Source organism: Delphinapterus leucas, chromosome 10 (genome assembly GCF_059928025.1).
Source record: "Delphinapterus leucas isolate spDelLeu-1000000601 "Yukka" chromosome 10, BTC_Dleu_Yukka2, whole genome shotgun sequence".
Lineage (NCBI taxonomy): Eukaryota > Metazoa > Chordata > Mammalia > Artiodactyla > Monodontidae > Delphinapterus > Delphinapterus leucas.
In genome coordinates, this window is record NC_143138.1 from 63,915,010 (window position 1) to 63,939,546 (window position 24,537).

At 42.3% G+C, this 24,537-nt stretch overlaps 2 protein-coding genes across 5 annotated transcripts in view; one reads left to right on the forward strand and one right to left on the reverse strand.

Moving 5' to 3' along the window:
• Positions 1–1,222: 1,222 nt before the first annotated feature.
• RTP3 (receptor transporter protein 3) lies at positions 1,223–10,755 on the forward strand. The gene is made up of 3 exons (XM_022573346.3): positions 1,223–1,587; positions 3,273–3,480; positions 4,940–10,755. Exons 1-3 carry the CDS (start codon positions 1,488–1,490, stop codon positions 5,640–5,642), a joined length of 1,011 nt encoding a protein of 336 aa, XP_022429054.2. The 5' UTR covers positions 1,223–1,487; the 3' UTR covers positions 5,643–10,755.
• Positions 10,756–12,626: 1,871 nt separating this feature from the next.
• The window catches only part of LRRC2 (leucine rich repeat containing 2), an 80,243-nt gene continuing 68,332 nt past the window's right edge, over positions 12,627–24,537 (reverse strand). For all 4 annotated transcript variants that reach the window (XM_089918060.1, XM_089918059.1, XM_089918061.1 and 1 more), the window contains 6 exons: positions 24,348–24,504; positions 19,635–19,771; positions 17,898–18,043; positions 16,162–16,317; positions 15,229–15,359; positions 12,627–12,738 (listed from right to left, as the gene is read on the reverse strand). In XM_089918060.1, the coding sequence (XP_089774186.1) occupies positions 12,689–12,738; positions 15,229–15,359; positions 16,162–16,317; positions 17,898–18,043; positions 19,635–19,771; positions 24,348–24,504 (777 nt within the window). In that variant the 3' untranslated portion in view covers positions 12,627–12,688. The remainder of the gene's footprint in view (positions 12,739–15,228; positions 15,360–16,161; positions 16,318–17,897; positions 18,044–19,634; positions 19,772–24,347; positions 24,505–24,537) is intronic.

The window sequence follows — 24,537 nt, forward strand, 5'->3', positions numbered from 1 at the left end:
CAGCTGACCCAGGGCCCAGCCCAGGGTTCAGAAAGAGTGTCAGCGAGTGTCTAGGCTGAGTCCTGACCCTGTTTGAAAGAGAATGGCCCCTGGCTTAGAAGCTGAGATGAATGTCCAGAGGGACCAGCCACAGCCATTCCCCATGAGGAAGGGACAGAACACTGCTGTGCCCTGGCCAGCAAAGAGGCAGTGATGCAAGCTCCTATTTATACACATAAATTTCCATTTCCGGAGTGGATGGGTCCCTGTGAGAGTTGAGGGTGTTCCAAATAAGGTCCTGGAAATTGTGTTTGTCAAGCTCTCCACATAAGAGACCAGCATCTAAGGGCTCTCTTCTCTGTACCAGGCACACCTAGAATCCTTCCACATAAAAGGTACATCTTGGGCTTCCCTGGTGGCGCAGTGGTTGAGAATCTGCCTGCCAATGCAGGGGACACAGGTTCGAGCCGTGGTCTGGGAGGATCCCACATGCCGCGGAGCAACTAGCCCCGTGAGCCACAATTACTGAGCCTGCGCGTCTGGAGCCTGTGCTCTGCAACAAGAGAGGCCACGATAGTGAGAGGTCGGCGCACTGCGATGAAGAGTGGCCCCCGCTTGCCGCAACTAGAGAAAGCCCTCGCACAGAAATGAAGAGCCAACACAGCCATAAATAAATAAATAAATAAAATTTAAAAATAAAAAAGGCAAAATTCCTTTAAAAAAAAAAAAAAGGCACATTTCATCCTCCAAAAGCCTGAAGCCACTTGTTCACTGCCACACAGACCAAAGACCCCTGACTTCCAGTCCAGACTCTCCCCTGTACCCTCACCCTCTTCCTAAATCTTCTCCTAATCTGCCCTGAGGTTGAGAGTACGTGGGAGGAGTACAGAAAAAGAATTTGAAAGAGAGAAATTGATTAAGCGGGCTCCCCAAATCTGGTTAATTTGTGACCCGAGCCAAGTAATATAGAGAAACAAAACTGGAGGGTGAGGAGGGCAGACTCTGATGGCCCAGGGTGGGCCTGCTGTTGAAGGAGCTGCACTCTGGTGCAGCAGCAGAGGGCGGGAAAGAGGTGCCTGTGAGGTTGCCAAATGCTGCCATGGCCAGCCCCTCCCCCTCCCCCCTCTTCCTTTTCCTCCCCACCCACCCCCATTGCCTCCCTCCCTCCCTCCCGCTTCTAGCCCTTCCTTTTCCATCTACAGCCCACTGCTCAGACTGCCAGTGCCTGACCCAGCTGGTGGATGCCACCAGGCAGCCCTAGGACTGGTTCCCCCAAAAGCAGGCTCTGTAAACCTTGCGGGAAGGAGGGACACCTCCGTCTCCCTCTCGTGTGATTGCTACCAGGATCTCTCCAGGTTTCCCTTCCCTTCCGCTTCCTTGTGGTCTCCACCCTAACCGTAACCGAGCATCAGAAGAACTTGGGGAGCTGTTTAGAAACGCTGATGCCCAGATCAACTCAATGAGAACTTCTGGGGCTGGGACTAGTAGTGTCCCTGTGAGACACGAATATGAATATCCCGCTATCTTCTCTTCAGCCCCACGGAGCTTTCCCAGGCCTTGGCATACCCCACCCCTACCCCAGAAACCCAGAATTCTCTGGAAAAACAGGTAAGTGATGTTACTCATGGTAGTTAGAGAGAAGACATTCAGCCTATGTTAATTTAATTGCGACAAACACTCTCACACTCTTTAATACTTGTGTTCAAATATTTATATCATTTAAGCGCACAGAGTTTTCAAATTAGAATATTCTCACCAGAGCAAGAGGCTAAAGGTAATCTTTACATGACCCAGAAACACTATCTGTGTAGCTTTCAAGATCTCCTTACATAATTATTTTCAAAGGTGGTTTTAATGAAACAGAACAGGATATGACATTTTCACACAATATTTCACACCAGCTACAAAGTCAGACCGATCCTTTGTTTAAATATTCTCTGGTCACCACCTTGTTATCTGAATGAGCTTTATGCTGCAGAAGAGTGTTTGCATTTGTTCAACTGCAGGGGAAAAGGAGGAGTCCATTCTCCCCTTCAGGAGATCTCTTTCTTCAGCAGCAGTTAGGAGGCGGGCACAGGAATTTCTTTAGTTAACACCAGGCAGGACCAGGGAGTGGACAGTGGAACATGTACTGAGTGGGCCCTACAACCTGAAGGTGGGAGGGAAGGTGGGTGCTCTGGGTGGGGTGGATCTGCGCACAAGGCAGGAGGGCAGGGAGGGCAGGAGTGTTCAGAGGATGGCCCAGAGTGCAGGGCTGGGGTTTAGTGTGGAGGCGCGGATATGGCCTTGGGGGAGCATGAGCCTGGCAGGGCTAAGGCTGGTAGAAAGGCAGGGCTGGCCTGTGAGGGGTCTGAATGCCATGCTACAGCCCCATGTAGGTGGGGGTTCCCGCCTCTGGAAAGACCTGCAGCTGCAGTGTGGAAAGTGGCTCAAGCAGCCCTGGAGGCGCCGGCAGGCCAGGACAGAGGCTGTTCTGCGGGCCTGAGCTGAGGTAGGAGCTGCCAGCCTGGAGGACTCGCTGAGGGCAGGGCTTTCCTCTCCTGCTTTAGCACCCACCCTGGTGTCAGCCCCGCTCCTCTCTCCTTCCTCCTTCCCTAGCCTGTCCTGGAGGAAGTAGGGGATGATGAAGCACCTCGGAGTGTGGCCATGGCCTCCCACCCACGTGGGGACTTTGTAGCCTCATCTCCGGGGCAAAGGAACTACAACAGCTTTGGTCTCCAACGGGTGGAAGAGTGGGCTTGGGAGTTCCCTTGGACAGCTTAGTGTCTGTGAAACACGGTCCCACAGAGACTTGGCACAAGCAAGGAAGTAAAGAGCAAGGGCGAGGATGCAGGGATGCAGGAATTTGAGCAAGGTCCCAGGATGGCCGTGTCCTTCTCTGCATCTCTCCTCCCAGATCGTGAGCACAGCAGCCCAATGGACAAGGATTTTCAAATGTTACTTCTAGAAAGGGAAACTGCAGCCTGTCTCCACCATCTATAGGGCTTCGGAGGTAAAAAGGTGTGTTCCCAGTTAAAGATGGGCAAATAGCAGAGCCAGGCTGAGATCCACCCGTCCTGACATGGAGTCCGGGGCCCTCCTTTGGTAATATTTTGCTGGATGAAGCCATGCATTCCGTGTCTTTCGAAATTCCCTGTGGAGCCTAGTGCTGTTCTCAGAACTTGGAGCCAGCATCAACTGACCTTTGGTCCTTGGGGCAAAGACCTGGTCCATGAGCCCAGTCCAGGGACATAAAGGGAGAGTGGGTCTGAACCCTTGCTCTCTAAAGCAGGAAACCTCATGTCCTGCTCCAGATCCGTCAGAGCCCAGGAGACACTGTCGTACCCAGCTCACGGGGACAGCAGCGATGCGTCAGGACATGGAGGTGTGGAAGCAGGTGTTCCAGGAATTAATCCGGGAGGTGAAACCATGGCACACATGGAAACTGACACTAGACAAAAGCCTTCTTCCTAACATCCTGAAGCCAGGGTGGACACAATACCAGCAGTGGACCTGTGCCAGGTGAGTAGAGAATGCGATAGCAATATTCCAGAAAATTCTTGCTCATTTCTTACGGTGTACACTCGTTACTTGTCTTGTTGTGCTCACGTTTGTAAATTGAAGATTACAGGAAGCAAGGTGTCCTTGATCCAAGACGTTTTGGCTTCATTAAAAATTTTTCCTTTTTACACTGAACCGCAAAACCATAGCAGGACTGGGCTAATGCCCAGATACAGAGAAAACAGGCTGCAAGGGGTGAGGGTGAGAAGCAGTGAGGAAAAGAGAAGGGGAGGAGTGGAGGCTATTTCCCTCAACCGCAGGAGAGTTGGACGAGCAGGACCCAGGGCTCATGCTCCCTGCATTGGGAGACCTAGGGTCCAACACAGAGTCCGTGGTGAGACGCCCTGTGTGCTGAGGAGAAGCGTCAGGGAGGGGGCAGAGGACGGGGAGAGCTGAGCAACACTCAGCAACCTTACCCCTCTCTACTCCAAGCTGATGGAGTCTTGTTAAAATAGGACCCTCAGAAGTCATCCAGAGTCTCACCCTCTCTTTTCCAGTTGGGAAAGCAGAGCCCCAAGGATTGGGGGTGGGAGGCTGGGACTCTAGCTCGGGACTGGGGCCGTGCTCATTGCCTGCCCACCAACCCCTCGCCAGGAGAGGGTCCGGGCAGAGGAAGCAGAGCTCTCTTCTCCTGGTGGCGCGTGGTTTTCCCAGGCCAAGAGCATGGGAGCAGAGTCTCAGCTCATTTCTCCCAGTTCTGGAGGCTGAAGTCCAAGATCAAGGTGCCAGCTGCTCTTCTGAGCCACAGGCTTCTCCTTGTGTCCTCACATGGCAGAAGGAGCTAGGGCGCTCTGTGGGGTCACTATTATAAGGGGACTAATCCCATTCCCAAGTGCTCCACCCTCACAACCTAATCACCTCCCCAAGGCTCCACTTTCTAACACCATCACCTTCAACGTTAGGATCCCAACATGGGAATTTGCGGGGGGACACAAACATTCAGACTATAGCACTTATCCACACCCACTTGTATCTATTTTTGGATTTCAGTTCAGGGTTCTCGGGGCTGTTGCACTTGTAGCCTTTGACCCACTTAAATCTACATTTGAAGAAGCCTTGATTTGGGGTCAAGAGACTGGAGTTCCAGTCCTGCCTCTTCCACTCACTGGGTCTCTGGGCGTGACAAGTTCCCAGCGTGTGCCTCATCTCTAAAATGATCACACCGGACTTCGAATTTGCCCAAGATTCCTTCCAGCTCTGATGGCTTGTGATTTGCTGTTTTCATGGCAGACACATCTGTGGGTCACAGAGCATGCTGGTGGCACAATGGAGATAGGAACAAGGGGCTCGGGATTTCTTCCCCACTAATCCGTGACCCGGATCAAATCATGTTTCTGTGTGTCCCTCCGGCACAGCCCACAACTGGGCCATACTGGGCCATACTGGGCCAAGCTGAGGGTCTTGTCTTCTTTCTCCACAGGTTCCAGTGCTCCTCATGCTCTCGAAATTGGGCCTCTGCCCAAGTTCAGGTCCTTTTCCACATGCACTGGAGTGAGGGGGAATCCAGGGGCCAGGTGAAGATGAGGGTCTTTGCCCAGAGATGTCAGAAGTGCTCCCAGCCTTCGTTTGAGGTTCCCAAGTTCACAGAAGAGAACATCTCAAGGATCCTGAACAACCTGGTGTTGCAAATTCTGAAGAAATGCTATAGAGAAGGATTTACGTTCGTGGAGATTCCTATGATCAAGGAAATCTCTCTTGAAGGGCCACATGACAGTGACAATTGCGAGGCATGTCTGCAGGGCTTCTGTGTGCAGAGTGAGTTTGGTCTGGCCATGTGGTCACCAATATCCCCATTACCTCCCACAATAAGCTCACCCATCCTCGGGATCACCACCGAAATACCTTCTCCCACGAGGAGTAGCACCGGAGGGGATGCAGTGAAGAAAAAGAAGGTATTACCCAGACAGTCGTTTCCTGAGACCACACAAGCTGAGAGCCTCCCCATTTCCTGGAGCCCGAGAGCAAACACCAACTTCCAGGCAGAGAGAAGAGGCCAGAACTCCTTCAGCAATTGCACTTTCTATTCCCACACAGCCCAGCATACCAGGAGCTTAGGCATGAGCTGCTGCTGCTGTCTCATGCTAATAATCATCATTGTAATTGTGGTAAAAACCACTATCTGAGCCTGGAAAGCATGATGTTGAGTTTAAAAATATCAGACACACAGTCATCTATTGTATAATCCCATTGATGCAAAATATTCAGAATAGGTAAATCTAGAGATGGCAAGTAGATTTGTGGCTGCCAAACAAGGGGCTGGGGGGAGAGGGGAAGTGGGGAGCAACTGTTTAATCTGTATGGGTTTTTTGCGGGGGTGATGAAAGTATTTTAGAGGTGATGGTTGCACAACACTGTGAATGCGCCAAATGCCATTTATTTGTTCATTTTAAGATGGTTAATTTAATATAAATTTCACCTCAATTTAAAAAAAAAAGAATGCTGCAATTTCATTCATTCTCTAGAGAACTGAGACTGAGGCGTTTATGGCTCACAGAACAGTTTGGAAATCTTAGGAAACCCGGGGGCCCTCTCCCCAGACGATTTTGCACAGACCTTCTGATGTCAACCTGTGGAGGCGTTTGCCGTCCAAAGCATTAGTCTGAAAAGCCGGGTTCTAGAGCAGCGGTCTCCACCGAGGAGCTACACGCAGCTGAGGGCTGAGGCAGGACCATCTGCCAAGGTGGGGAGATATCCTTAAAACTCCATTTAATTTTTGTTTGTACTTAACTATTTCTTGTCACATGTTTTATCATGTATGTTAATATATTAGTAGAATGGTATAGTGATATGATAAATAAATACACACCCATTTGGAGTGGGTGTTCAGTTTCTCATTGACAGGGTTGCAAAATCAGAAACATCGTTATGGGGGACCCTGTTCTGAAGGACCAAGGGTGGAAGTCTGTCCATGGATTCTCACCAGGATTCTGAAACCAAGTTGCTTTCTATACAAGTTTTCTATTCTGATTAATGAGAATAATTTAAGACTCATTCTCACATCTTTTTTATCTAGAAATAGGAATCCTTCTGTATATGTAGCTAGAATGAAAGCAGTAGTCATTTACAGCAAATGCTCCTTTTCACTCGCCCTTGTCTCCTGCCTCTCTCATCAACGACAGTGGTTCCTGAAAGCACAGGCTGCTCCTGCTGGGACAGTCTCTAGAACTTTTTCATTTTGCAAAACTGAAACTCTGTAGCCATTAAACAACTCCCCTTTTCTCCCTCCCCCTAGGCCCTGCTAACTATCATTCTTCTTCCTGTTTGTATGAACCTGCCTACTTTAGATACCTCATACATGTGGAATTATATAGTATTCGTCTTCTGGTAACTGGCTTATTTCACTTAGCATAATGTCCTCAAGGTTCATCCATGTTGTAGCATGTGACAGGATTTCCTTCCTTTTGGGGGCTGAATAATATTCCACTGTATGTATGTACCACACTTTGTTTATCCAGCCATCCATTGATAGACGCTTGGGTTGCTTCCACCTTTTGGCTGTTGTGAGTAGTGCTGCTGTGAACATGGGTGTACAAATATCTCTCTGAGACTCTGCTTGCAACTCTTTTGGCTATATACTCAGAAGTGGAACTGCAAGATCATATGGTAATTCTACTTTAATCTTTTGAGGAACTGCCATGATGTTTTCTACAGCAGCTGCACCATTTTACAGTCCCACCATAAGGATTCCAATTTCCTCACATTCTAACCAGCACTTATTTTCTGTTTTTTTTTTAATATAATAGTCATATCAATGGGTGTAAGGTGATATCTCATAGTGCCTTCGATTTGCATTTCTAGAAAATGCAATTTTTTATGATGTAAGTTTACACTTTCAAGGCAATATCAGAAATAATATTTGTACAACTCAGCACAGAGATAACTATTGGGAACACAACAGAAATGTGTAGCTAAATTCTTCACAGACTTGCTATTCACGTTCAAACGTTGAAGCATAGTCTACATATCTGTATTAGGCAAACTCCAGGAACTTAAAATGTAATAGTGGGACACGACAGAACAAACACATGCCTAAGAAACAAACATCTAAGAGAAAAGAGGGTGCCCCAGCAGCCCATAAATAGCTGGAAGCTCAGTGACCAGTGAGGTGGGGAAGGCATGCTGGGTCATTAATATAAAAAGGGGTTCTTAGTGGAAAGCAAATCATAAAATATTAAAGTGGGGATCAGCCTTAGAAATTGTCTTCTCCAACTCTATTTTTTGCAGGTGGGGAAAATGAGCCTCACCCAAAGTGAAGTGATTTTTCCCAGGATTATACAGTGCATTTGTGAAAGCGCTGGCCTTGCAATCCTGGCTCCCTGAGTTCCAATGTTGACTATCGGCCCCTTCAGGAGGTTACAAAATATGTTCAGAAAGTCACAAAAATAAACATGCTCTAAGTGAGAACCAGGGACTTCCCCGGTGGTCCAGTGGCTAAGGCTCTGCACTCCCAATGCAGGCGGCCCAGGTTTGACCCCTGGTTAGGGAACTAGATCCCACACGCCGCAACCGAGAGTTCGCATGCTGCAACTAAAGACCTCACATGCCGCAATGAAGATTGAAGATCCTGCGTGCTGCAACTAAGACCTGGTGCAGTTAAATAAATAAACAAATAAATAATTTTTTTTAAAAATCAGTGATGGAGTTAAAAAAAAAAAAAGTGAGAACCGGATCTTGTTTTGGACCACTTCACGGCCCATACCTGGGGTTACAGGGGCTACCTGGGGTTGACCAGTCACAACTGAAATTAGACTCTAGTGTAGCAGCTGACTACTAAAGCCTGAAGTCCTAGCCCCAGGCAGTGCCCGTCCTTCCCTCAAAGCCACAGCTCTACGGGTGCAAGCTCAGCCTTGGGTCCTCTTCGTCTCCCTGGTGAATTTTACAATCAAGGCAAGTTCATCTATTTAACATCGTATCTTCTTTGGTCCCATTACCAGTGTGGAGCTGCTTTCTTTCCTAAGAATTATGAGTGGTGCTAAGGCCCAATACTCAACTATAATTTGCTTCCTCTGTAATTTATATCATGCTGTAATAAAACGACATAAGCATCTCAATTTTTCATTCTGATGAAACAGCTGGAGACTCTAAGCAGAGATATTTGAGCTGCCTATTAACACTGCAGTTTGGCATCATTTCAAGTTTTAAAGCTTAGATTTAATTTCCTAATTTTTAGAAATAAATCCAATATACATACCATAAAATAAGCATTTACACCTACATACACCACAGAACGATAACTAAGAAAACATACAGATGACCAAAAGCACATGAAAAGATACTCAACATCACTAATTATTAGAGAAATACAAATCAAAACTACCATGAGGTATCACCTCATACCGGTCAGAATGACCATCATCAAAAAGTCTACAAACAATAAATGCTGGAGAGGGCATGGAGAAAAGGGAACCATCCTACACTGTTGGGGAGAATGTAAATTGGTACAACCACTATGGAGAATAGTATGGAGCTTCCTTGAAAAACTAAAAATAGAACTACCATATGACCCAGCAATCCCACTCCTGGGCGTATATCTGGAGTAAAACATACTTCAAAAAGATACATGCACCCCAATGTTCATTGCAGCACTATTTACAATAGCCAAGACATGGAAGCAACCTAAATGTCCATTGACAGAGGGATGGATAAAGATGTGGTACATATATACAATGGAATATTACTCAGTCATAAAAAAGAATGAAATAATGCCATTTGCAGCAACATGGATGGACCTAGAGATGATCATACTAAGAGCAGTAAGTCAGACAGAAAGATAAATATCACATGATATTACTCATGTGTGGAATCTAATTTTTAAAAATGATACAAATGAACTTATTTACAAAACAGAAACTCACAGATTTCAAAAACAAACTTATGGTTACCAAAGGGGAAACGTTGTGGGAAGGGATAAATTAGGATCTTGAGATTAACATACACACACTATAAAATAGATAACCAACAAGGACCGACCATATAGCACAGGGAACTCTACTCAATACTCTGTAATAACCTATATGGGTAAAGAATCTGAAAAAGAATGAATATATGTATATGTATAACTGAATCACTTTCCTGTACACCTGAAACTAAAACAACATTGTAAATTGACTATACTCCAATAAAAAAAAAAAGATAACTAAAAGTATCTAAGTTTCCTTCCCACTCAGAAAGGGAAAGACAGTAATTGACAGAAAGGGAAAGACAGTAACTGATTTCCGGAGATTACTGCTCACAATCATCATGAGTTACCCTAAACTGGTGTTTGGCAAGCATGCCAAATGGTCATTCTAGAAAGCTAGAGTCAAGAAATCTGGTGTAGGTCTTGCTATTAATTAAAATGCTCTACTCAATGATTTCACCTAAGTGTCTTTGCCCCTTAACTTCCAGCATATGAAAAATGGGTATAATAATAAGCTTTTGGAACCAGAACATTTTCCTCCTAAGAATTATATTTTCTTTCATTAATATTGCTTTAATGTTCATACATATATTCTACTATGCAAATTACTTTTCCAAATTATGAATCAGTCCATATGCATCATGCAAAATGTTCAAATCTCTATTATCTCCACTAAGATGCTTATTCTACTTTAGAGTCTTTCTGCATTTTTACATTAATATGAATAAAGTAAATAGTATTTCTACAAGCCTCATATTTAAAAAATATATTTCTTTGGCGATGTTATGTAACATAAAATAATTATATATCAATGTAGTACTTTTTCAGTTATTTTTATATAACATCGAGATAAGGTTTTTGCACAAAAGACTGGTTTTATTGAAATAAATTTTACATGAGCTATGGACAGTCAATTTATGCGAAAGCCCTCATTTCCCCCCTTTTCAGATATATTTTCCATTTGGCTGTATATAACATATACTGTAGCATGAAATAAAATTCCAAAATCATTTACGTAGTACAACTAATAAATTTGCATTATATTTGTAAAGTGTTATAAAGAAAAATACAATTGTTTGAGGTTCAGTTAAAGTGATTTCTCATTTTCCTACTCTTTCCATCTCTTAACCTACTTCTCAGAGTTTGTCTTTAACTTGAAGCAGTACTCTACTGAAGCATTACTATGTGACTTTAGACTGTTCTGCCTGCTTTATGTCCGTTGAGGATAAAATATTTAGAGTTATGATTAAACCCATTAAGACAAAATATTGGGTGTCTATTAACCCCTCTGGGGGTAGACTGGTTCTTCCGATAAGAAAATAAAAATCACTCTTCATTTCTAGCCCAGATTAACTTCTGAAAAACCCAAATGGCTCGACCATGTTGTACAATATGGTAGCTACACTTGGCTATTTAAATTTAAATGTAATTAAAAATTTAGTTCTTCAGTCACACCAAACACTGTTCAAGAGCTCAAGAAGCACATGCATCTGGTGGTTACTAAATTAGACAGCACAGATGCAGAACATTTCCTTCACTGCATAAAGTTCTACTGGACACCACTGGGCTAGACCATATAGCAGTTGATTCATATATAAATATATGTGAAGATATGCATTTTTTCCATCTTAGTCACAAAACCTACTTGTTTAAACTTAGCTTCAACACATTCACAATCCTGTTTATTTCAGTCCAAGATAATAGAATAAAAATAGATATTTGTACAATTTCTCCAAATCCTACAATGTGATATCAAAGTTCAAAGCCCTGTCATGAATACCTTCTTTGCCAGTGTAAACCCAGTCTCCTGAGCTCCCTCTGGACTGCAGCGTCTTGGCCACAGGCAGAGTTCTCCTGTGGTACCTGCAGAGAAGCCTTGCTAGGGACTCCTCATCAGTGTGGACTAGTCACTCCCACTACTTATATGGCCACCTTGGAGGACAGGTCCCTGGAGGCAAGGCCTCTGCTCTGTGCTCTGGCAGGCGCCCCAGGACCCCCAAGGGGCCCACTCAAGGCAGGCTGACCACCCACGCAGGCCACGCAACGCTTCCCAGGACCCCCAAGGGGCCCACTCAAGGCAGGCTGACCACCCACGCAGGCCACGCAAGGCTTCCCAGGACCCCCAAGGGGCCCACTCAAGGCAGGCTGACCATCCATGCAGGCCATGCAACGCTTCCCAGGACCCCCAAGGGGCCCACTCAAGGAAGGCTGACCACCCATGCAGGCCACGCAACGCTTCCCAGGACCCCCAAGGGGCCCACTCAAGGCAGGCTGACCACCCATGCAGGCCACGCAAGGCTTCCCAAGATCCCCAAGGGACCCACTCAAGGCAGGCTGACCACCCACGCAGGCCACGCAAGGCTTCCCAGGACCCCCAAGGGGCCCACTCAAGGCAGGCTGACCATCCATGCAGGCCATGCAACGCTTCCCAGGACCCCCAAGGGGCCCACTCAAGGAAGGCTGACCATCCATGCAAGCCACGCAAGGCTTCCCAGGACCCCCAAGGGGCCCACTCAAGGAAGGCTGACCATCCATGCAAGCCACGCAAGGCTTCCCAGGACCCCCAAGGGGCCCACTCAAGGAAGGCTGACCACCCATGCAGGCCACGCAACGCTTCCCAGGACCAGCCAGGCCCACACTTGCTCCACTAGGGACACCAGCACACCATCTAAGCCCCATGCCTGGGCAGACAATCCAGCACTTCTTTCTGCCCTCAAGGTCCAGATTATACCTAAAGTCTTTCCTGAAAGCCTACACTTGTAAAATATAACTTAAAACATGAAAATAGCCATTTGTATAAACCCAAGGAAAACTGTCCTCAGTAAAAGAAATAATGCATTAAAACTCTTTCAAAATAACAAAATAAAATAAAGTCTCATCTGACTAGTCCAGTATAAATACTCTTCTCACCATCCCTTTATCTCCAGATTCCTGAAAACAATGCAATCAACTTCAAATTTTGGTCTTTAAGTGATAATTTTTAAAAAATAACACATTTTCTAAAATATTAAATGTGCATTATTTGGAAACAAGTATATGCAAATGAACCTTTAAATATCAATATATAAACCCATTTATCAATTCTCCAGTCCACAGAGAGAGGTACTCACGTATTTGAAATTTGAAAATCATCTTTCCTAACAACTATGACCATGGTTTCTAGAATTAGTCTTTAAGCACAAGCCATTATTCCTCTATGACATGACCCACAACAGGAAGATTTACAGCTCCACAAGTCAGGAAAATTCTGTAGTCTTCTGATGGATGGCATCAAAGCTGAAGGCTGAAAGATACTTTAGTGGCATAGCTGGGAACAGATTCTGTAACAAAAAGAAAATATATACTCAACCATTCCCCATTTTATTATGAAGTGCAACTATGTCAAAACACAAATTATTACCACTTCATACTTCAAGTATAGAGATAAATGCATTTATTACCACTAAGTCAACCACCGCAAATGTATAGTCTGGCGTTAGAGATATTTAGATCTAAGAAGAATACATTATTATTAACTCTCATTCTTTTGCAATCTTTCCAACCAACTCACACAGCTACATCAATATCTTGGAAACTGTATGATCCTAAAATAATAAAAGCTGACAAAACAGAAATAGATGGCCAAGGATTTGGGACTGGGGATGCCAGGTGGAAGGGAATACGGTTTACAAGAGAAGTTTGGGCTATTCCTAAATGAAGCACCATCTTATTAATAACCCTTTTATCATACTTACTCTTCCAACTGGTTACTCCCCACTCTCTCTCTCTCTCTCTTCACAGCCAATTTTTGTCAAGGTATGGTCTATACCAATGGTTCTCAAGGTGTGTTTCTCAGACTCAAGGCATCAGTATCACCTGGGAACTTGTTAGAAATGTACTTTCTCAGGCCCCACCCAAACCTGATGACTCAAAAACTCTGAGGGTGGGGCCTGCCGCTGATTCTCATGTGCACTAAAGTTTGAGAACCAGCGAGGGGCTTCACTTCCTCATCATTCTTGAATCATATCAGGTTGGATGTCCATGTAGACTCACTAAATCTACTTTTTTTCCTTAGAGTGATGAACTCTCTAACTCAGACATTAGTCTTATGGGGAAGGAGGAAAAAGAGAGAAGACGACATGATGAAGAAAAAAGAAACAAACTTAAAAAAATTCAAAGCATATGTCCAGCATAGGTTGAACTATTAAGAAATCACCATTTTCGCAGGTCAAAACCAGCTGAATAAAAAAAAAAAAAAAAAAAAAAACAGCTGAATATTGGCAATATCATTTAGTTCAACCTACTATGAATATGTGAAGTATAGAATTATGATAATTATTTAGAAATAAATGAATGGAATAAAAATCTATCATTACTAATGTTAACTTTGAAAATCAAATTATTTTATTGCTGGCCACATAGATCGAAAGATTAATACTTATTTTCTCTAATTTGTTCTTGCATTTTTATATAATAGCACTATAATACAATTATGAAGAAATGAATAAAATACAAGAAGGTTTTTCACAAGAGGAAAGTTATATGACCCAAAGATAAATTTTGATAAATAAATGGTTCTGTTATTTCAGTTTCATGTTTAACATAAATTTCTAATTTATTTCATAATATTTCAGCATGCAAAATTAGGGATGGACAAACAGATTAGAGGTAACTATATAGAAATTTTCTTAATCTAATTGAAAAACTTTTAATTTGCCAATAAATGGTATTTTTCATTAATGTGATGAGACATGCATGTTTTCTGAGTGTGACTGATGGAACCTGCCCCCAGGTGCTTGTCTTCAAAGTCTTGGGGGCCAGGGCTACCTCCTCCCTAAACCCACATGCGTGACATCTTTCTTTCAGGTCTGCACCTGGCTTATCAGAAAAAGAGACCTGAAAAATTAAGGGGTAACTTGCAGGCATCCACACCCAGAAAAGAGGTGGGGATTAGAAGAACAAAGGCTGATTTATGCCTTTTCCTGTGTCTAGATGTGACAGAAGGAAGGGGTTCTAAGGCTTCTGAAACACTTCGGAAATAGCCACTGGGGAAAACACTTCTTTCTCAGCCCTTTCCTGAGGTACTGTGACTGCCCTGTATCTTCACCACCCTATGGGAAACCAAAACTAAATGCATCTACTTACTAATCTGCCATCTTGTTTCTTCCTTTTGTGATTTTTACGTAGGTGTACCTTGATTTATACGAGATGACTTTTTTAAAGTTGAATTTAAATGGATTTTGACATGGAATCTTCTTTTCCCATTAACTAGAATACTGTTTTATCAATATCATTTCACTGAAAATCCATGTAAAGTTAGTAACACAATCTTCACATTTTAAGTGCTTGTTTCCCAGCCTCTCTGTCACATGGTTGTAGATGTATTAAGCATGCTAATGCACTAGGAAAATTTCATTATTTAAGGAAAGGCAATGTATCTTTTTTTTTTTTTGGTAAATAGAAAAATAATTTACAAATTATTTTTATTTATTGGTTATTGCCCCTAACCAATTAACTTTTTTTTTTTTTTTTTTTGCGGTACGCGGGCCTTTCACTGTTGTGGCTTCTCCCGTTGTGGAGCACAGGCTCCGGAGGTGCAGCCTCAGCGGCCATGGCTCACGGGCCCAGCCGCTTTGCGGCATGTGGGATCTTCCCGGACCGGGGCACGAACCCGTGTCCCCTGCATCGGCAGGCGGACTCTCAACCACTGCGCCACCAGGGAAGCCCCCAATTAACTTTTTGTCAGTTTGACTTATAGCAATAAATGTGTTGCATGAGTGAATAGAATACTATACACTCATTTTAAATAATTTTGAATATGAGTAACCTACCTCTTTCTTTAAGATCTTCAATATAGGCTTTCATAAATTCTTTATCAAAATGTTGGCGATCTTGTTCACTTTCCATCGTTTCATCTTGACACTGGGTATTCTCAATAGGATTGTCTATAAGACTTACAAATCTATTCAAGAGAGTATGGAAAATATCACATTTTCACCTATGTATTTGTATTGTGCAAAAATCCTCTCAGAAGAAGTCAAACTTTGTGGCGTTAAATCCCTAGTTCTCACTTCTTAGAAGTCACAGTTAACCACATAATATGTGTCACCAGTGGAATTCTACTGTGCAATAATCCAACAGGATTATGGAGTCAGTTTACAGCAGAGACTGTACAGAGGCTTGATGGGGAAATGACAGTTACTTAGCCACAGACAGAGGACAGCGGGCAGGAAGCCATGAGGTGAACAATAACATTTAGTGTCCCCGTCATATATGAGTCTTACTATGTTTGTTTGATATTACTCCCAATTAGTGACATCAAACTCTAAAATGATGTGGCTACATTGAAAAGGACTCATAAAATCACCACCAAGAAGGTATTTAAAAGATGGACTACTGTGACAAAAAAAGAAGCTAAAGGAGACAATCCAAAATGGCATTTGATCTAATTTCTTCACAATTTTGAAAGATTCAACAGCCACTGACCCATCCAGGCCAGCGGTGATGGGAGTGCTGAGTATCCGACCAGGGAGCCCTGGTGCCTTCAACCAGCAGGTAGCATTTGTCCAGAAATCCTCTGAGCTCTACCTCCCCATGCCATTGGCCAAAAACTACAAAATCCTGTAAGAAGGCACCAGAACTTCTTGTTCTCAGAGTACGAGAACCATCTAATCTGGTTCCTGAGACGGGCACACAGGCTCCAGGTGCTTCTTGCTCTTCCCTTGTGTCTGAATGGGTCTCTACTGGGCTCTCTGCCTACTCACTTTAAAGGTGTGGATGAGTCACTAAGGGCTGTCGGGAGCTCCACCAAGTGGTCCCCGCTGACGACTAACAAGGTGAGCTTCTTTAAGTTAAGCAAGGCAAAGGGAAGATAGGTCAGCTTGTTCTTATACAGGAGAAAGGTCTGCAGTTCTCGTAGCCTAAGAAGATGTAAAAGGGATTAGAACACAAAGACTTAGCCTCATAGCAAGAAAACCAAAGTGAATTATAAATAAATTCTAGTAGGAAATCCCTATTTCGTTTATTTTTTAAGTGACTCATAAGAATAAACTAACTTTACAATTTAAATGAATAAAGTCATGCCGGGTGACATGATTTGGGTTTCTTTTTTAAGTTTTTACTGACTTAATTGACAGTTAAAGGCAGAGATACAGCAGCAGGATAAGCAAATTACACAATATAAAGTAGGTAAAGATGGAACTTAAAAAATCAATATATTCAAGTGTCTACTGCATTCCCAAGGGTTAACAGGTAATGGGAAAGAAATCATATTAGAGTTGGAGTGAGAATAAACAAATTCTGGCAACATATTTCCTTTTGTATGTCTTGAAAACACAGTTACTCTTCTCTCATCATATTTTGACTTTAAAACAGGAGTAAACCTGCAAAGTGAAAAGGAAATGAGAAAAATATGCTCCAAATATGTTTTACTCTGTTTTCCATTTTGTTCTAACTCAGTGTCCCTCTCTCTAGTTTTTTCTTTCATTCATTTGCAAAATTTTGACTGATCCCACAAAATATTTCACAAAGTTCCCCTTGTGTTTCAAACTAAAACAATTCCCACTTAGCCTCATAAACCAGGAAAGTATCCATACACATCATATGTACCAGGAGTAGAGAAAGGTCATATGAGACAGCATTTGGGACCAAGCCATTTTCGGTTCCTATGTCCCAATAGCTTACTTATGCTACTTTATAACGAAGACTGTGGATTCCAGGAGGCCAGACAGTTTGTTTCATTTACCACTTTGAACCCAGCCCACTCTCTGGGCCTGCCTAGTAATATTGGTAGAATGAATGAATGAAGGAATCGTATATGATTTAGTATAATAGTTACTTTTTAAACAAGAAATAGCTGTAAGGATATAATTTGAAGACATTACTAAGCATATCAATCAAAGCAGTAAATGAAAAAAAAAAAGCAGTAAATGAAACTAATAAAAATTATCCTGATATCCCAAATAGAATAATATGTTTTGATTCTGTACATAATAAATTTACTTTTCTACTTCTGGGGAGGAAAGGAAAGTTAATGTTCCATTCTATTGAGAACTAAAGTAAATTAAAGATGTGTTCAAACTATATATATACATATATATATATATATACACACACACACACACATATATATATATATATATATATATATATATATACAGTTGACCCTTGACCAACACAGGTCTGAACTGTGCGGGTCCACACATTACAGTACTGCATGGGTCCATGGTTGGTTGAATTCACAGATGCAGAGGAGCCCCAGGTACGGAGGCTGACTACAAATTACATGCAGGTTAACCACCTCGTTGTTCAAGGGTCAACTGTACATGTATATGTATGGTGCAGACTGGGAATTGTCTTATTCTATAAAGAATCAAACTGATTTCCTGGAAACAAGAAACTCTGGAAAATTAGTTGATCTCACAGAACATTCACGTGTTATGCATGTTTAAAATGTTAGTGACTAATTCATATACCTCACCTTCAGAATGCAAGTAGCTACCTGTCTATGTCTTGTGGCAGGTCACTCAGGTTATTGTTGCTGATATCCAACCACTGCAAATTAGACATCCGCAGGACACAGATCGGGACACTGGAAAACTTGTTTCCTGAGATATCTACGAATGAAACTTGCTTCAAATTACTTAACTAGGAAGGAATAACAAAATATTCTAATTACTTTTTAAGAGTGGGAATTAAGTTCAACTAATAATTTTGAGACTGATGTCTCTTCCCAAAGGCATTTCTATGAACATATGCAAACCAGATCAATATAGTATGTACGTTGAGCATCTACTAGGTGTCATTCACTGTGCTACACGCTGGGGGTGCTAGGATGAAAAGCACACAGTGGCTGCCCTTGAGGAGTTTATACTTTCATAAACAAGCAATGCAATTTTATGTAGTAAGAACTAGTGTGAAGTTTCCAATTTGCAATGTTCAGTAACACAAAGAAAGAAGTGGTTAATCTGCCCAGCATCACAGTGAGGTGAGGGTCAGGGGTCAGGAAAGATTTCACAGAGAATGGAGTATTTGAATTGGGTCCTGAGGTTCCCTGACAGATGGAAAGGTAGGGGAGGAAACTCCAGGTGGGGAACAGCATGTGCAAAGTCAGAGAAGACAGAAAGTGCAAGCCTCAAAGAGTAGGATGACCTGGGGAAGACTGTCTTAATGGGTTTTGGCAAATCTTCAGAAGACTCACACGTGAACTGGTAAAGTGATGTGGCAAATGATCAGAAATCTCCCCTGTTACTCTGAAGGGCGTGCCCAACAGGACTTACTCATGGAGTGGACATGGGGCATGGGAGCAAGAGAGGTCAAGGGTGAGTTGGCTTGCTTCCAGCCTGCACATCTGAGAGAGGACTGGGTCCCTCTCTCAGATGGGGAGGACTGGGGAACGAGCAGCTTGTGTGGGGAATCCTGAGCCCTGGCTGGGCACCCTCCCCGGGACCACTGCCCAGCATTTCCTGGGTGACATGGGTGCTAAGAGCGGAAGTGGCCTCTTCCTCCCACCCGGAAGTTTTCAGGAAAGGAAAAGAATACGCCTTCTAGGACTAGATAGAATCTGTGGCCATGGCCTTGTCAGAGCCTCACTAGTGATACCATTTTTAGCCTATTCATTACCAGCAGAATTTGTGAGATCCATCTCTCTCTTCAAGCACAAGAACCTTGTTTAGTTTTATCTGGCAATAAAAACTGTTCACTTTCATATGTTCTGTTTTATCAGAAAAGTAATTTAAAATCATTTCCCCAATGAATACAGACAAAAAGAAACTAATGGATATTTTTAAATTAATGGAGTTCTCAAATCCTATCTGTAGAACTGCTTTAGTTATCTATAAGTTTTGTTACGAGTATATACATTTTTAAATTTTATCCCCTTTATTTATTTCCAACTGTTTTCAATTTATTCCTCCATTATGGATAAATAAATCAGGATCTGCATTACAGACAACAGGCATCATATATTAAATAGGCATTAAATAAAAATATATTGCATGAAAATAGGATTTTTTGCCTAGTTTTCCTTTGATAGCTTTTTTGAACTTAAATTCAGGTTGTGGCCGAGTGTAAGAACATTTTTAAAGACTTGATAATAGCTGGTTTAGGGTGATTAAAATGTCAGGAAAAGTCATATAAATAAAAATGAATTTCATCTTTTAAAATTCTTCCCCATGTTACAGACCATTCCATGTCATAAACCAAATAAAAGCAAAAGTGCAAACATTTTCTTTCTTACTTCAAAGGGGAGCTCAGTTAATTCTAGATTTCCAGAACAATCCAGTTTCTCTAGATTTTCACAGTCTCCCAGTTCTGGAGGAATGCTCTTCAGATGGTTGAAACGCACATTGAGTTCCTTCAGGTTCTTCAAATGACCTGTCATCAGAAAAAAACAACATGCATGGTGTAGGTCCATTAAGGTCTTTTAAGGACAAAAAGCAAAACGAAGATGTAAAACATTTGTATAAATGATGGTGGGAAAGGCATTAAACATAATTCTGTGTTTGTTTTTTAAGCACTCTGATTGAATGTCTGCTCATCTTTTATCCTGAGCATTTTGGTCCTTGCAGAGCATTTTTTCCTTTTTCTTTATCTGTTTAACCCTTTGTGAAACTACAGGCTAGGTGAGTGTGGGGGATTTGTCCCCTATGTAGACTGGGTCAGGGGCCAGCACCCACAGAGCGCAAACCCCTTTGAAATCACATGATGAAGGAAGTAACAGGCAATGGCTTTGAAATGGTCCAGTTCCTAGGAAGCACAGTGACAAGCTATGGCCTATCGGTGGACTCTAATTGGAAGTGAGCTAGGTACTGAAATACACACAAACCTCTATGTATGTGCTAAATGACTCAAGCAAGGAGTCATTGTTTATAGGCTGCATGTAATTCATTTATCTTTGGCTTCAGATTTGCATTTACTAATTATGATGTATCGTGCTTCCTAAAGAATATGCTTTTAAAAAGCCTAAGTCCATTTCACAGGCAGGAAGTGAACACACTAAGAATATCAGGCAATAACTGGATTGATGGAGAAACACTGAATCCCAATTCTGTCTTGATTGAATAAATACATGACCAATACCAAACCAGAAACTAGCACAAGAGTAAATATATTTAATATTCCAAAAATCATGTCACGCATGTTCTAAGGCATTGAATACCTTAACATTCTTAACCTAATTTTAAAAATTAGAAAACCAAAATTATTGTTTCCTTTTGCAGAGCAGGCACTCAAAATACACATTTCCTGACATTTTATAAATGAGAAAGGGAAACATACAAAGACAGTATATTGGAGGCAGGGCCACTTCTGAGTCAGCTTTGGTGGTCCCACTGTTAGAAGATAATGGTGATGCTGTGGAGGTCAGTGGCCCCTCTAACTTACCCACCTGGTATACACTGCAACCTTACAGTCAACTACTGGTGTCAAAATAGCAGGATGGATATGGGGGCTGATAAAAAAATAAGGAAAGGCTGCTTTTCTGGGGAGGACTGGACCCCTCTAACTTACCCACCTGGTATACACTGCAACCTTACAGTCAACTACTGGTGTCAAAATAGCAGGATGGATATGGGGGCTGATAAAAAAATAAGGAAAGGCTGCTTTTCTGGGGAGGACTGGAGAGCATGTGATCAGACTAATGATCGCCACAGCCCCAGCTTCTGTAAGACAGTATATTGCACAATCCTTCTTTAAATAAGGAAAGTGGAAGATTGGCATAGATGGTGTGAATGTTCTAAGCTGTCTAGTTTCCAGACACAGGAGAGTAAACTTATCTATTAAAGAGTTACCTGATCTGGTTGATGGAGGCATTTGCATTAGGGACACATTTATACCAACTGTATGTGCATTTATCATGAGGGGATGCAAAGAGAAGATGAGGTAACTGGAGAGAAAGCTGTATATGAGCTCCTTCTAGCTAGCTCAAAGAAAAAGTAACTTTCCTAGCTCAAAGGAAAAGCAATAGCTTTAGAAAGTCTGTCTCAAATATAACATTTTAATGATGTATAGACACTAAGAAATAATATATGTTTGTATTCAAATTGTTGTTCTCCATGCCACTTATTTCCACAATGCCTGATCTCACTATAGAAACACTACTTTTTCTTTCTCAACATTCTGGTAAGAACTTGGCATTATTCATCTGAGATGGGCTCAATTGTCTCCATCAGATGTGGTGAACAGCATTATCTTCAAGCACCATGAGCTTGAGGTTCTTGAGAAAACAGTCTTTCGGTGTGACAAGGCTCCCAAGACACAAAAACTAAAATAAAACGTTTAAGGCACTGCTATGGTCTGAAAATTTGTATGTTGAAATCCTAATGCCCAAAGGTGATGTTGTTAGTAGGTGGGGTCTCTGGGAGGTAATCAGGTTTGGATAAAGTCATGAGGATGGAGTCCCCACGATCGGATTCATGCTCTTGTAAAAAGATCCCACAGAGCTCCCCAGCCCCTTCCACCATGTAAGGATTCACTGAGAAGTCTGCAACCCAGAAAAAGGCCCTCAGGCCACCATGCTGGCACCCTGATCTCATACTCCAGAACTGCGAGCAATAAATTTATTTTGTTTGTGAACCACCCAGCCTGTGGTATTTTTTTTAAAGCAGACTGAACAGACTAAGACAGGTGTCATAGCTCCAGCACATTATATTTCTAAATAGCTAATGAGTCCATCCCTTCCTAGAATGTTCCAGGATCTTTTCCAACTGAAATGAAATCTCCCTACTTATAGCCCATTCTCCCAAGGCCCTCAGACCTAATTTCCAGAGAGGGGAATATAACCCAACTGAGGCACAATTTGTTGTCCAGAGGCTTCTTGTTCCTAGAGCCCAAGGAATACCTTAAGGAATTTACATACTTTAAATTATTTGAGTAAACATTATTAAATGATTTCAATCATTAGCTATTTTAAACCCATTTAACGATACTTCCTCAGGAGTTCCACAAAGGAGTTAAGAGGACCACCCACTGCCATGGTTAATTCCTTGATGTCAAATGTCAGAAATAATTGTCCTGATAATGAGAAAAAGAACACCCCATTTGGTGACCACTTTCCCCGCACCCCCTCTGCTCAGCCAATGCTCTGTAGTTCTCTAAGACAGCACTGTAAGAGATCCAACTCCACCTCCTTTACAAAATACAGCCATTCAACAGAAAAGAGCTCAAAACTCTTCATTCCCATGGTCCTCTTTCTTGACTATCTCATCCTGTAGCTGAGTTTTTTTAAAGTATTTGCCCAAGTTACTCAAAGTCAGACTAGAATCATACCTTCAGAGTCTCAGACCTAGTATCCAATTACTTAGTTTAAATTTAAAATATTTGAAGAACAAGTTAAATAAATCATCCCATAATCATCACTTAGCCATTAGGGAGAATGACAAAAGTTTGGATATTCTAATATTGAAAAATAACATTTATGTAAAGACAACAATAGAGTGGTGGTGGGATGAACTGGGAGATTGGGATTGACATATATACACTCATATGTATAAAACAGATAACTAATCAGAACCTGCTGTATAAATAAATTAATTAAGTAAAATTTTAAAAAAACGTAAGAAAAAGACAATGATGATGATGGTGGTGGCTAGCAAGTGTTGGGGGTTTATCTGTTCTAAATGCTTTCTTTGTATTAACTATTTAATCCTTACAATAACCTTGTGAAGTAGGTACGATTATTATCCCCATTTTGCAGACAAGGAGACTGAAAACCAGTGACCTGCCTAAGGTGACCTGCCAGTAAGTGAAAGACCCAGGCAGCCTGACCCTAGAGTCCACCCCCACCTTCATGGTATGATAAGGAGAAACAAGGCTTAGACTGGAGAACATGCTGTAAGCCCTTGTATGTAAATATGTTTAGCATGCATATATTTTAACATATGTGTATATAAATATTTTTAACATGCATATATATTTTAACACATATTTATAAATAGATATGGCTACAATGTAGATATCTAGAAGAACATGGGTTGTGTGTACAATTTTTTTTTTTTTTTTTTTTTTTTGGCGGTACGCGGGCCACTCACTGTTGTGGCCTCTCCCATTGCGGAGCACAGGCTCCGGACGCGCAGGCTCAGCGGCCATGGCTCACGGGCCCAGCCGCTCCACGGCATGTGGGATCTTCCCGGACCGGGGCACGAACCCGTGTCCCCTGCATCGGCAGGCGGACTCTCAACCACTGCGCCACCAGGGAAGCCCTGTGTGTACAATTTTGATACCCAGGAAACTGTTAACAATCCTTACTGAGAGAGTTGACTTTACATTTTATTCCTTTCTAGAATGTTTAATTATTTTGCCCTGCTCATGACTGAGGTTTATGGGGATGATCTGTCTCCAAGAAGACTTGAGTGTCTTAGAAGAATCATAACAACTATATGCCCAGCACAACTATGTGCCTCACACACAAGACAAAGAGAAACAGTGACGATGATCGCGTGGACTTCACTCACAGCGCAGCAAGTGAACAACAAAATGACTGAAAATAATAGAACCTTGATCAAATTAGTACAATAAACTAAACTAAACTTATCAATGGACTAATATGTGGGAACAATATACTGTTATCTTATGTTTACAATAAATATATTATTGCATGTTTATTTCTAAAACTAATATGTGGGAACAATATACTGTGTCTCATGTTTACAATAAATATATTATTGCATGTTTGCATTTCTAAAACTAAAAGGAAGAAAAAACAAAAAGTTTCTAAACAGCACCGCTCACTCATGAGACTTGTTTCTGAGAAACTGGCAGATGTCAGTACTGCTGAGTTACACAGGTGAGACCCTGGCACCAACATCCAGAGGGGACGCCACGAACCAGCAGCTCTGGGAACACCCAAAACAGCCCGGCCCAGCGACTTCCTGCGGCAGCAGGAGGAGGAAGAATTCTCAGTATTGCCTGCTTCCCAGACAAGGGGCCGGAAGGCTCCAGCTAAGCAACATACCAATTTCAGCTGGAAGACAGGAGATTTGGTTTTTTGGCAGATCCAGAATCCTCATGGCTTGAAACAGCTCGATATACTTAGGAATGATCTGAATCAGGGTATTGCTTATGTGCCATTCTTTCAGGTGCGTCTGCTCCTTCAAGGAATCTGGGAGCTCCTGGAATAGAATGGATCCCATCGATCAGAACTA

What these genes read in the sequence shown, in the direction of transcription:
- RTP3 (XM_022573346.3), top strand. Translation starts at nt 1,488, where the DNA reads ATGAATATCCCGCTATCTTCTCTTCAGCCCCACGGAGCTTTCCCAGGC. An exon ending in AGAATTCTCTGGAAAAACAG is followed by an intron (nt 1,588 to 3,272) that starts GTAAGTGATGTT and finishes GTCCTGCTCCAG; the next exon opens with ATCCGTCAGAGCCCAGGAGA. An exon ending in CAGCAGTGGACCTGTGCCAG is followed by an intron (nt 3,481 to 4,939) that starts GTGAGTAGAGAA and finishes CTTTCTCCACAG; the next exon opens with GTTCCAGTGCTCCTCATGCT.